The following is a 13,106-nucleotide window of genomic DNA, read 5'->3' as shown; positions in this document are numbered from 1 at the left end:
TGTGTAAAACATCTCCTGCTTCCTAATAGGAGTCTTAAATTAGCAGTAAAAGGAATTAAAAAGTGTGTGTTGTTTATCAGTAATGAGTAACCCAGTTGAGTTTATCAAGGGACCGCTTAATGAGAAACACATTAAGGATGTGGAAAAAAAACTCTGATGTCGATTCAAGCAGATGTGTGGCTTCAACCTTCCATGTAAGCCTACTCAACCTGGGTTGCTTTTGGGGGACAGGGATTTGCCTGAAGTTTCTCTTCTTTTACTATTATTTTCTGTTTCATGGTTAAACAAATGTATTCTGAGGATATATATATATATGTATATATATATATACACACAGTTTTTAAAAAGACTCTTTTTCTTGTACAGCTGACAGCTTATGTGCTACAGCGCTTGCAACCGGCTACCCATTTGGAGTTCTTTTATAACTGTGCGCGTTTGAGTCGGCTGCTCATTTTCGGAGCGAATATGCCCAGACACTCGCATGGAAAGGACGGAAAAAAGCACTTTCCTCCTCTCCCACAGAAGCACTCAGTGCAGTGATTACCTGCCTTGCCACTCAGGGGGCCATTTGCTGCTACCACAAAGCTGATTATCTCACCCCTACAGCAGGCTGTTTGCGGCTTTGCGATTTTTCTCCCAAATGCCCACACTGCTATTTGTAGAGAAATGTTACCTAGCTGGCACAGGTTAAAATCTGTTTTTGTTTTGTGTGTGGATGTTTGTGTCTGGCTGAGTGTTTTTGCGGCGCTGCCTGGCTCTTCGTCTCTGGCAGGTGGATGGGTGGGTGTTAATGTGGAATGGAAGGCTGGAAGAATGCAGAGATGGATGACACAAGCAGGGCAGAGTGGTGGGAGGCTGGTGTCAGGGCCCCTACTCCCACTACCAGGCTGGATGCAGTATCTGACAGCTGACTGAGAGTCTGCAGGCCCCCTCTTTGCACGGTCCCACCAAAAGGTCAGCACTTCAATCAGCTCCGCTCCCTGGATGCCTCTGTTTCTCTCTAAAACCGCCTTTCATGCAAACTTGGACTCGCTTGACCGTTTCTCACAGGTGAAAGAATTTCTGCGCATAAGAAAGCCATCCGAGGAATGTGTTTATGCAGCTGAACCACACTGACATCTACGGTATAATAAAATTTCGAAGGCAGATAATTATGCACGACGGATCCTATGTGTAATTTTGGAACACTCCGGCTTGTGGAAAATTGCAGTCCTCAAAGTCATAACCGGCTCATTGGTGAGAGCATTTAAATTTTCCAGACCTTTAATTTCCTCTTCATTCCTCTCTCAGGTCTCTTATTTGCCTTCATACATCAGGCACTCCTAATATCCCGTAGCTTGCCACCTGCTATGGGAATACACAGTCCTTTGCAAAACTTATTCACAACCATTTTTTATTCACGTTTTGTAAGGTTACGGCAAACATTTTGCATTTTATGTGGGTTTTATGTGTTAGAACCACCATTCACTTTTTTCTACTTCATGTCTAGAGAATCTATCGGATCCACAAACTCCAACTCCTTTTGCCAATTCTTCTCCAAATTTATTCAAATTGGATGGGAGCTGTGTGTGAACATTTGTTTTGCATAGGTCTCGTCTTCAGTTTGTAGCTAGATTTCAATCTGAGCATTAACTGGTTCATTCAAACATATGACCGTGATTGAACTAAATTTGATCTAAAGCATTCCGTTGTAGCACAGACTATGTTTATGGTTGCTATTTTGCGGAAACCTCTGGTCCAGTCTCAAGTATTTTGCTACTTCTAACAGATGCTGCCACACCCACGTGTCAAGGTTGGGATAGTATAAGTAGATCTCAAATCAATCAATTGCACTGGATTTTATTTAGGGGCACTGTGATAGAGGGAATTGAAAAATACATGTCACTTTTTTTTTTTTTTTTTTAGATATTTGTAAAGTGTTTTTGAAAACCATTTGTCATTTATCTAACATTTGTCTACCACACAAAATGACAATAAACTACAATAAGGTTTTTGGTTCCAACTTGATGCGGAAAAGATCAATGGGTACGAATACCGGTGAGAGTATTAGTGAGAATAAGAAAAAGATTGTAGATAAATCACATTTTGTCACTGGCTAGACGTTGAATTCAAACTAGAGCTTAAAATCCTCCTTCTTAAATTTGAAACTCTTGGTAATTAAGCGCCGTCACAAATTATTGATGTAATTTTTCCATATGTGCCCAATAGAAAACCCACTGGCTGAACAGAGCACTCACTGGCGGTCCCTACAGTTTGTAACGTAGAACGGGATGCAGATCTTTTAGTTAGCAGCCTCCTCTCCTGTGGAAACAGTTCCCGGTTTTAGTTAATAAGACAGACACCCTGTCTACATGTAAGACCAAACTTTTTGTTAAAGCTTATAGTTAGAGTGGATCCACTTATTCTTAGCGATGCTGCTATAGGCTGACGCTGCTGGAGGACATACCCCGTTTTCTCCACCTGCTATTTTTCCCTTCTGCTCTCCATTTATGAATTACCTACAATTACAGCTGCCTGTAACTCAATGTTCTCAGTTGGCCTTCCTTAGATAATATTTTACCCTTATGAATTATGAACCAAGTTATACTGCATTGTAAAATGGCTGTATAAGATACAAATAGACTGATTTGAATGCATATTTCTGCATCTGTTTACCTTAAACTGTCTTATAATTTAGCACCTTATTTTAAACTATATACCTTTGCAAGACACTAGATTTCTTTCTGTAAAAGTGTAATGCAGATATTATCTAGGGCGCCAAGACTGCATTGATGTTTACAGAGTGCAGCCTCCAAACAGGACGAGCCAGAAAAACAGATGCACCGGTCCATTGTTCTGTTTCCTGCTCATACATCCCATAAAAACATTACATTGACTTCAAGTAAATAGAAATTCAAATCTTTTTTTTTTATTTTTATGGTATGCGCATGTAGCACTTTTTTACGAGTCACAGCATGCCAGTTAATGCGTCATCTGTCCCTCTCTCATTTTATTTTTTTTTTACCCCGCCACCCTTCTATTCAATCATTACACTATTTTATTTGTCCCGATTGTGACTGATAAATCCACGTGTCGCCAACTGCTGTCAGCTGCTTGAATTATCATTAACACCAAGTGTGAAATGTCAACGTGAGTGTGCATGAAGCGTGTCCAACGGTGTTCGTGAGCAGAATGAGAGCACTGATGTAAAAGCGGTGAAGAGGATTTTTGGTTCGAGCGTCCACTCAGAGACTCTGATCTGCATTTCAAGGCTGGGGAGGTTAAAGTTGGTCTGCTTGCCTCAGATCCATACAAGCTGGTGACTAAAGCCTGCATAAAAACGCCCCAAAGAGACACAGGAAAATGTTACACTGCCTCATAACGAGAATGTGTCATATTCCAGCCTTTACCCACATATAAAGAAAATCTTATGCCTCAGTTCTATCGGCTTTGTGATTAATTTTATTGCCCTCTGCATCCCTGCAGAAAGCTCAGCCATGCTGGTTTCAATGCTTTATGTGATTGTCTTTGTTCTCTGCTTCAGAGGATGCCATGTCCATCAGAGAACTGAAAACTGTTGATCAAAGCCAAATGTCAATCCCACTGTTAGTTGTCAAAGGTATTGCTTCACTTTTTTTGTTTGTTTTTTACAGTCAGTTGTTATGAACTGGATTACAGAGACATTGCTTAACAGAGGGCTACACATTTGTATTCACAGTGGTGTAGCGATACACATGCATCAGAATTGTGTTACAAAAATCATTTACTGAGGGAAAAAAAATACTCAAATCGAGCTGTCACTATTTGAAAAAAGTAACAACACTGTGTAACTGTATTTATCCACATTTTCTGATAGTTTCAATAGCAATTGCCATGTCTCACTAAGCAGTTACATATACTGAGCATGTCTCGCGTCACAAAGTAGGTGAAAGATCTCAAAAGGAATGCATCAGGTTACTCTAAAGAACTTCAAGAGCAGCTGAGGAGTTGCTCCAGGAAGTCTTCATATATGTATGCACTGTCACCTTCTTATACCAGGAGCAGTAGATTTAAAACCTTTTTATAACCGAGTTTTTCACGTCATTATTTGATACTGCCATTTTCCACTGAAAGCATCCCAAGTGGCACATTTAATTAAACGCTACAATACCGTTTTTAATTAGCACGAACCACTTTTCAAAACACATTTCTTTAAACTGAAGGGCAAAAAAAAAAAAAAAAAAATTGATCTCTTTCATGTCTGTTTCTGAGGTGACATCATTGTAAATAAAATGACTCACATGGGCTGGTCTCCTGTATTCCCCATATGGTTTATTTAATAAACGTGCTACGCTACGCTTTCCCAAAGCTGTGACTCGCTTCGTTATGGAGCACCACTCAAAGATGACTCTGTGGACTGTCATAGCCTGGATGATGTTATTCACTCCCGGGCGCAGACGGTACAGTCTTTTAATTACAGTACATGGGGTATAGACGGTGACTTATTATCCCAGGCCCTTACTCAACTCGAAATGGCTCTCCAGTAAGGGCTCTCACTCAATACTCATCCCCTATTATCAATGTGCAGCAGTTATAAAGCGGGATGCTTTTTGCTGCCATGCAGCACTTAGACACTCAGGTCTGAAAGCCCATTTATGAGACATTCACTTAATCTGGATGCGCGTCTGAGGAAGACAAAAAGAAAAGAAAAAATTTTAAAAAGCACACCGTGCCCTCACCTCACATCTATCCTGTTGACTAAAAATACATCCATAAGCAATCTGCACTGGAAACGCCACAACCTAAAAAAAAAAAACAAACAGCTTCCTCAATTTCAGAGTCTTTATTTTCCACAAACACCCAGCAGAGTTTTACACACCAGAGCCGGTCACTGTTGTGGAAAACACAAGGCCGCTTTTTGATGAAGAAATCAGAAGAAAAAAAGACAAAACTATTTGGTTTCACCTTGCCTCAAAATAAATCTGGATTGATGATTCCCACATATACAGCCGTTTTTCTCTGAAATGCCACGTGCCGTGCATTGTGAAAAACCGATGCACGAGGATGAGTCTGCACTCTTTATAAATGTTGTCAGTTGGAACGAGGTTTTGATGACAGATTAGAAAGAAGAACAGAGAGAAGGATGTGAAAGGTGTCGACCACTGCTTTTTTTAATCCAACTGCGTTACTCACTTGGGTTCCCATCTGTGCCTCACTTTTTCTGATTAAAATGGATGACTTTAAAATAAAAATGTAACCTAAATCTGAGAACGGTTTCAAATGAATGTGCAGCAATTACACAGCATAGTGGTGTGTGGAAAGCAAGGCTTTCTACACTCAAACTTACAAACTTCAATTTGTTTTAATTGGATTTTATGTAATAGACCAACACACCCCTGACTAAAATCAAGCACTGCCGAATACAAAGTATACTATAATCTAATCATAAATACAACTTTTCTATTAGGGTCTCAGAGCTCTGTTAGAGAGCATAACATGACAAAAAAAAAAAAAATCAACCTTACACTTACTGCGGGTGTTGTGTTTTTAGAAAGGCTTGTGGTTCTTGTTCTGAGAACAACAATTCAGCACGTGATTGAGGTCACTGCCTCAGAGTGAATGAGAGCTGGACGCTGTGGTTGCAAACCAAGCGTGAGGCTCCGTTTTCCACAGAACAGACAGTGGAGACATTTTACTATCCTCATCACCGATGCTTTTCGTTATCTCTCAGAAGTGGGCACTGCCAGCTCAATCTTTTGGGACATAGGATTGCAAGCAATGCTAACCCACACATCTCTTTATGGCAAGTCACAAAGCAACAGCAGTTGATACCGGGTCCCAGAACCAAAGAAATTAGAAAATTCCCAAGTTTGGGGGTTTACTGACAACATTTAGGAATGGCATCATCATAACTTTAGTGAGGGATGTTTCATTTGTCATGACAAACAAAAAATGGGTCAGCTTAAATAAGGTTAATTACTCTCTGCTGCCATCAAGTGGTGGTAATTGCTGCTGCACGGAAAACTGCAAGCGATTCTGATAAAATGACGTTACTGAATTGTATAAACAGATATGGAGGTTAATCTGAAACAACGGCACACTTTGAGCATCAAAATAACAGATTTAGGAAACACTTCACAAAGTAACTCCAAATAAATTTATTGTTAACTTCATTCACTGTACAAAGAAAGAATGGTATTTTCCGGACACTGACAGGTCTGAGCTGGAATCCCAAGAGGACAGAACATTTTCATCCAAGCAACAAGTTCTCTGAAACCAAAAAGGAGAACAAAAACACAATAATGCGTCAAATGTCCAGCTTTTTCACTCAAAATTGATAAAAGGAGCTGAGAAGTTGTACCGCAAGTCTACTCCAGAGCCTTGACGATGGCCTCGTTGGCTTCTATGCTGATCTGAACTTCTGCCCTTACTGCCTCATCAGCTGCACCGGCCAATTCGGACTGGGCTTTTTCAAGGTTGGCCTTAGCTGCCTGAAAATGAATGGAAGAAAAAAAAAAGGGATGGAGCAATGAAACAAAAAAGTGAATTCAAGCTCTGCAATCTGGAACAGGCATCCAAAGTAGGAAAATAATTCAGAGATCGTGCAGCTTTATGAGTCTGTTTTTTTCTTAAAAAAACAAAGGAGGATTTTTTTTTTACAAACCCAGACTTTGTGCTCTTTTTTCTATCAGTTTTTACCATACAAGTAAAAGTACAAAAACAAGAGTTTAATGCACGTTTCAACAACAGACACAGTTTAAACTGAAAAAAAAAAAAAAACTATAGGGAGGGAGGAAGGGATAGATGGACGATTCAACATTTTTACAGCTGTGCAAGAAATACGGTCCAGAAATAAATTTTTCTTCCAGACTCTCTTCTCCTTTTCCATCTGTGTGTAGAACAGGAAAATACTTCAACTCCAAACATTTCGAGACTGTTGGCGTGCATCTCCCAACGGGGATGTCCAAGTTGAAATAGCCAGACCGAGCAAGAGTGGAAAGTGAGGACAAAGACGAGTGGAGAAAATCCCCACCGTCTCTTTGCTCTGAAAGCTCCATTTGTCACAGTCGCGATTAGAAACGAGAAATGCCAAACATAGCTGGAAGTTAAAGGTCTCCCAGTAGGGACTTGGCACATCTGCTATAACTCGACAGTGACTGACCTTTCCCGCCTTATTAACAGTGTGGGCCCATGTGCATTGTTACTATGGAGTGAAAGACAACCAGGAAGGAAAGAAAAAAAAAAATAACTCATTTACTGCGACAGAGTCAAGCTGACAGACTGTAACACTGCCCAGAGCGAGAGACTGACAACTCTATGATGAGTGGATGATAACACGGCCCAACATTATTGTGACCAACATTTAAGCTGAGCTTCACCTCCAGATTGGTCAGATGGATAGGAAAATCTAATTAGAGTTAGAGGGAAATTAAGCCAATTGATATTGCTTAGAGAACAACTTAGAAGAGTAAAACATAAAAGCTCCCCTCCTTTGTAGAGTTTGCGACTAAACGTACTGGACGTATACTTTAAAGGGAAGCTGGCGGCTTTGACAGCTTGAAGTGATAAACTGTGACATCGACCTCAGTGCTGCGGGTCTCGTCCTCAGACACACGCCATCACATTAATATCAAACAGAGATTTGGTCATCTGTGAAAGTCAAAATCCAAAGTCAGTCAGAGACACCTCCCTCAGAGGAAACCAACTGATTAAATTTTAAATGAGAACTTTATTAAAAAAAAAAAAAAAAAAAAAAAAACAGGAGTTGTTTGAAGTGATGCTAATAGCATTAACACATGTCTGGCTTAACCACAATGTGGGCTATTAAGCAGGTTTTCCATTTAATAACAGGATCACTTACATTGTTCCCTTTGTGTGAATGAATCCAGTGTGCCAAGGAGAGGCATGGCAACAAGCTTCTCGGTTTTACAACCCGCTAAAATATAACATCTCACAGTTCCTACGGCTTAAACAGTCTAACAGAAAGGCAGTAGCTGCATTTCCATTGACCTTAAAATTGCACCAACTGGAATTATGGAAATAAATTTGCTTTATTTTCATAAAGAGTTATGTTTATGAAAATATATTTAGTTATGATTTTTCAATAAAAGGTTTTTGCACAAGGCTGAGGTGCTTTCTCAGTTGTACAGACATTAGTGTATTTTGCAAAACTGCAATAGAAACACTTTTCGCATCACACAAGTCCTGTGATAAACAACCAGATGTTAGTACTGGTGGAAAAAACGAAGAAGATGACAGGTAGGTGTAGGAGGATGATGGCGCGGCATGTTTTCTTAATGACTTATCAGCTGGACAAACTTAATTCACGTGCGTTTTTAATTGCCTTTCTTATTTCATGGAGTCACTGCATTTGAGAAATTCTGTTTTTCGACATTACAGGAATATGAAAGGTTTGTCCACATTTGTAATGGAAATGCAGCTAGTAACAGTAAACAAATAACTAAATGCTGCTCCATGTAAGCTCACGAGTTCCACTTCCTGTGTCAGATCTTCATCCTTGTCAAATGGACCGACTGACCCCGATGGCGTTTTCTGGTTTTACAAAACATATTCGTTTTGTTCTCTGAAGCTTGGAGCGTAACAGACTAAAGTTATTTTTAAAAAACACCCACATCATCAACATCATAGCTGAAATACGTTAGACATGCTCCAATTACTCCTTTTCTGGACAATACGCATTTCCAGTTGTGTTTGAAGTCTAACTTGCTGGTTCAGATTTTGAATGTGCTGCAGGTTTCTTGATGGAGGTAGTAGTTTATACCCAACAGAAAAAAAGGAATAAGAAGATTATTTCCTTTAATTCATCTGCAACTCAAAAAGGTTTAATGCCATAGGAACCGTGATTTGTTATATTTTAGCGGTTTTGATGGCAGGAACCTTGTTGCTGGTGGTTGATGCTGCGCAGAGTTAAGTTAAGTTTGAGAGTTAAGTTTTAATGCATTTAATAAACAAATTGCTTTGTTATGGTATTCTTTGCAGTTTTCAATAAAACAATTATATCATAATTATTACTATACTATATATATATATATATATACTATTAAAATAAATATTCCCAAGTTATAATACTGTAAGAGTCTTGAAAGATCATGGTAACATGGTACATGTAAAGAATTAATGCCTTGATGTCAGGGCCTGTTTAGAAAGGAAGGAATGTGACAGCAGGGTATAGATTGAAACATCACATCTATACAGTTATTTTGCCTATTTTGTTTTAATCATAGAGTATGTTAAAGACAGATTTTAGACCTTACATCAATGACTTCATTTGTTCCTTGTGGTAATCTTTGACATAATTCAAAATATGTGTTCATGTAAAATAAGTCACAATTTAGCATTTGTTTTAATTTTTACAAACGTATAAACAAAACTGGATTTTACTCGAGCTCAGAACCTTCGACTGCGATGCAGCAAATTTCCATCAATTCCTGATTTTAGCGAGGCATAAACAATATGAAGCCATGTCTGAAGATCTGGGTCTTTCAAAGAGCACAAACGCCTCTTCTGCTTGGGCTAAACTTTCGCTACTTCATTTGGTGCCGTTTTTCATCCAGCCCAGTGTACGCCATGAACAGCAGAGTATTGCAGAGCTACTCCCAGCACCAGAAGCACCAGTCACACTGTTTCAAACTTTGTTAAGCCGACAGAGACGTTCTTTCAGAGCAGAATGCACATGATCTGAGACTGCAGGGACAGATAACCTTTTACAAAGAGCTCAAGAGAAAAGCTTAATTGATGTGAAGGGGGGGAAAAAAGCTGACCGAATTGATGCCAATTGTGAATGAGTAACCAATGGCACAACAACACAGCAAACTCTCCTCATGGCATTTTGTGAGTTTTGTAGCTTTAAAAGCACCAAATATTCAGTTTACACACAAACGGCATTAGTTTTCTTATGTCAGCAAATTTGACATTAGAAAATGTCAAATTTTGTAATTTGACATTTTTTTTCTTATCTTATGAGGATAAGAAAAAAAATCCCAATAAACCCTAGCTTAAACTTTGTTTTAATTCAACAATCAGATGTAAACATTCATTGGTAAGAATGTGCTGCACCTTCCTTGATATAGGTAGTAGTTTTTAATCAAGGACAAAAAGGAATGGCTTATAATATTAGAGTACGCCCTCAATGTCCCAAAAAGAAATCAGAGGACATTCCGCTTCTAATTAGCTTGAATACTAAAACATGGTGGGGTTGGTTCATTTAAATGCAGTTGTTGTGCAGAAGAAATTGTGATTTTTCCTAACTGCCTTCCTTATTCTTATTTAATTAATCTTCTAACTCTGGTAAACTTTACTGTCTCACCAAAAGAATGCCTAAATTGTTATGTAAAACATCTAGCAAATTAATTTGATAAACTGAAACCATACGTTTTTACTTGATTTATATTGGTATTTTGAAAACTGCTATTACCTAAATGTTGCCTGGAAAATCCAACAAAAGTTCAGACGATATTTGTGTCTGAGCTTCTAAAATCAACTGCAAAATGCTCATTAAACATTTAGCTCTAATTGTAAACTTGTGTCTTTTTCCAGTTACCTTTATGACAAGAAGCAACTTGTAAAAGAGATGTGAACTAGTATGTCGTAGTCGTAAAGATTTATTGAGCGCAGACGTAAATACAAAATGTTAAGTGAAAAACTGTAGAGAAATGTGCTGTAATGGGCATTACAAGTTATGCAAAGTGGAATAAACTGAGGTGGAATTCCAGAATAGCAGAGAAAATAGTTTTTAATCTAGTGTATTAATTTAATTAACACCTTACAGCACAGGTGAGTAATACAGCAGAGTTTATACTCACTGCTACGTCCAGCTGGTCCAGGGGAACAGCCTCCTCAGCAAGCAGCTGCACGGAAGAATCAGCGTTGACCGTCACTGACCCGCTACTCACTGCAAAAACACACACAGTGTCTTTTAGTAAGAACTTCTAAATGTGTGATTCTAGATGTGTGCATGATAGGCAAAAAGAGCAGTATATGCCCAAATACATGTGGTCTAATAGAGTTTAACAGGATTCCTACACATTTCTCCTACTCGAAAGTCTTTGCTTTTCCATGAATCAATTAGCATAGTACTCGGTGCACAAAGACAAATCAAAGTTTACAGTGAAATGTAAATGTAAGATGCCATGCTAGGACAAGGTCATTGCAATTAACGGATTTGTTTTGGTTATGCGTTTTTGACGTTTACGTTCGTCTACCGGACGTCTCCACCCCCCGGACTGTCCCCTGGTCTATTTCCTCCTCTCCACCCCCATCTTACGTTCGTTCGCTCGCTCGCCTGCCCTCCACCACTCCACGACATTTCCCGTATTCTCAAACCCAAAGCTCGACAGGTATGGGGCAAGGTGAGAATTCATCTATTAAACTCACTGAAGATGAATACATAAACTAAAAGCTGGAGCATAGACATTTTTTATAAGCGTATTTGTGAGCCTGCTCTTTATTATTAAATTGAATATAATTTCAGATTTTTGTATAACTTTTATTCTTGTTAATTTAGAAAGTGAGCCACTATTATTACAGGTTAGTTTTCTAAACTACAAAAAAGTAACTTTTAGGGAGGCTCAAATATGAAAAATTGGACTGATATTGATATCTGATAGTAACACCGGTGTTATGCCAGATTTACCAATATTTTATTTGATCCTTTTTTTAAAATCCCATTACTCGATTAATCGTAAGAATATTCAATAGATTACTCGATTACTAAAATATTCATTTACAACAACGCTGATTTGTTCATTTAAATTCAAACTGGTTATATTTGAGGTTTAAATATAAATCACTAAATACGTGCCTAACATTGTAATCAAATTCCACATTTTGCCACAGTGTGATGTACATGTTTATGATACAGGCAAAAGTGCTTGTGTAATAGCACCAGAGTAAGGTCTTACCAAAGTATTTGGCAGAGGAGCCGTCATCATTAAAGACAGTGACGACACCGGGCCTGAGCACCTGCAGGGTGGGTACGTGAGCCGGGAGGATACCGAACGCACCTGTAAGTGTGGGGACGTCAACCTGTTTCACACTGGCCTCTCTGAAGAACACCTGGGAGAGAAAACACACATATAAAACAACATTTATTTTTGTCAGATGTTTTTTTCCCCCCCCAATTATTGCATTATTTACTAGTCCTTTAATTATTTGTGATCTCTATTTTTTTTTTATTTTTTATGTCTAGCTCTGTTTCTCATCAACAGCACGGTTGTATTTTCTTAGTCCTGAAAACCAATTTCACATCTGTGATCCTAACCCACCCCCCTGCATATTTATTGTAAATATAAACTACGAGACATCTGAGTGAATTTGTTACCTTGGACATAAAACATCTTTTATTTTTTTAAAAGGTATTTTTCTGTTGGTTAAGGTTGATCACATCAGTTAGACAAAGATAAGTATTTAGGGTCGGGTCAACATTTTTGTTGTTGTTGTAAAAACAGGTAAAAAAATAAGTTGGTTAAATTAATAGAAAGGGTTCTTCAGTGATAATGATTAAAGACAAATGACACAGAACTGGCTAAAGCCACTGAATGACAGCCAGGCTAGCTATCGAAGCTAACCTCATCACAACGCTAACTTTGACCTAAGCCGCGTTTTTGACGTATTCTACATCTGATGCAATGGCAGAAAATGTGTCCAATTGCTAAAAACCTGCACAACACCAGGGATATGCAGGTTAGCAGCCGGTGACAATGCGTTTTAATTGCAAAAATGTGCTGTAAATACCAGACAGGCTAAGCTAGGCCTTGAGCCTAGCTAACATCTACAACCAATACCTGCGTCGGAGAGGCGAAAGTGAAGGACATTTGCGGGGCACCGGAGGCGGCTTCAGCGTAGGAGCGAGCTTGCCTCAACGCAGGGAGAGCCCGGCGGAGAAACCTGGCAGCCATCATGTTTGAAAGTTTTTATTCTATTCAAGTACAGGTGAATGACAAAAAAAATCCCCGGCCCGAGCGTGAAGGCAGTCGATGTGCGCAAGGACAAGGACGTTGGGGGTTACCCATAAGGCTTTGTGCTCGCGCAAAGACGCAAAGGACGTTGGGTAGTGCAGTTTCTTGAATTCCTCAAAAAACAATATGCAGCTCTGGAAAAAATTAAGAGCCCACTGCACTGAACTCCAC

At 39.1% G+C, this 13,106-nt stretch overlaps 1 protein-coding gene across 1 annotated transcript; it reads right to left on the bottom strand.

Annotated features, from left to right (window-relative positions):
* Positions 1-6,096: 6,096 nt before the first annotated feature.
* atp5f1d (ATP synthase F1 subunit delta) lies at positions 6,097-12,984 on the bottom strand. The gene is made up of 5 exons (XM_005795589.2): positions 12,762-12,984; positions 11,880-12,033; positions 10,782-10,870; positions 6,320-6,449; positions 6,097-6,228 (listed from the first exon to the last, which is right to left on the bottom strand). The coding sequence occupies exons 1-4, from the start codon at positions 12,876-12,878 to the stop codon at positions 6,327-6,329; spliced, it is 483 nt and encodes a 160-aa protein (XP_005795646.1). The 5' UTR covers positions 12,879-12,984; the 3' UTR covers positions 6,097-6,228; positions 6,320-6,326.
* Positions 12,985-13,106: the final 122 nt, after the last annotated feature.

Source organism: Xiphophorus maculatus, chromosome 9 (assembly GCF_002775205.1).
Source record: "Xiphophorus maculatus strain JP 163 A chromosome 9, X_maculatus-5.0-male, whole genome shotgun sequence".
NCBI lineage: Eukaryota > Metazoa > Chordata > Actinopteri > Cyprinodontiformes > Poeciliidae > Xiphophorus > Xiphophorus maculatus.
The sequence above is the reverse complement of the archived record's forward strand: the minus strand, read 5'-3'. Positions and strand labels throughout refer to the sequence as shown.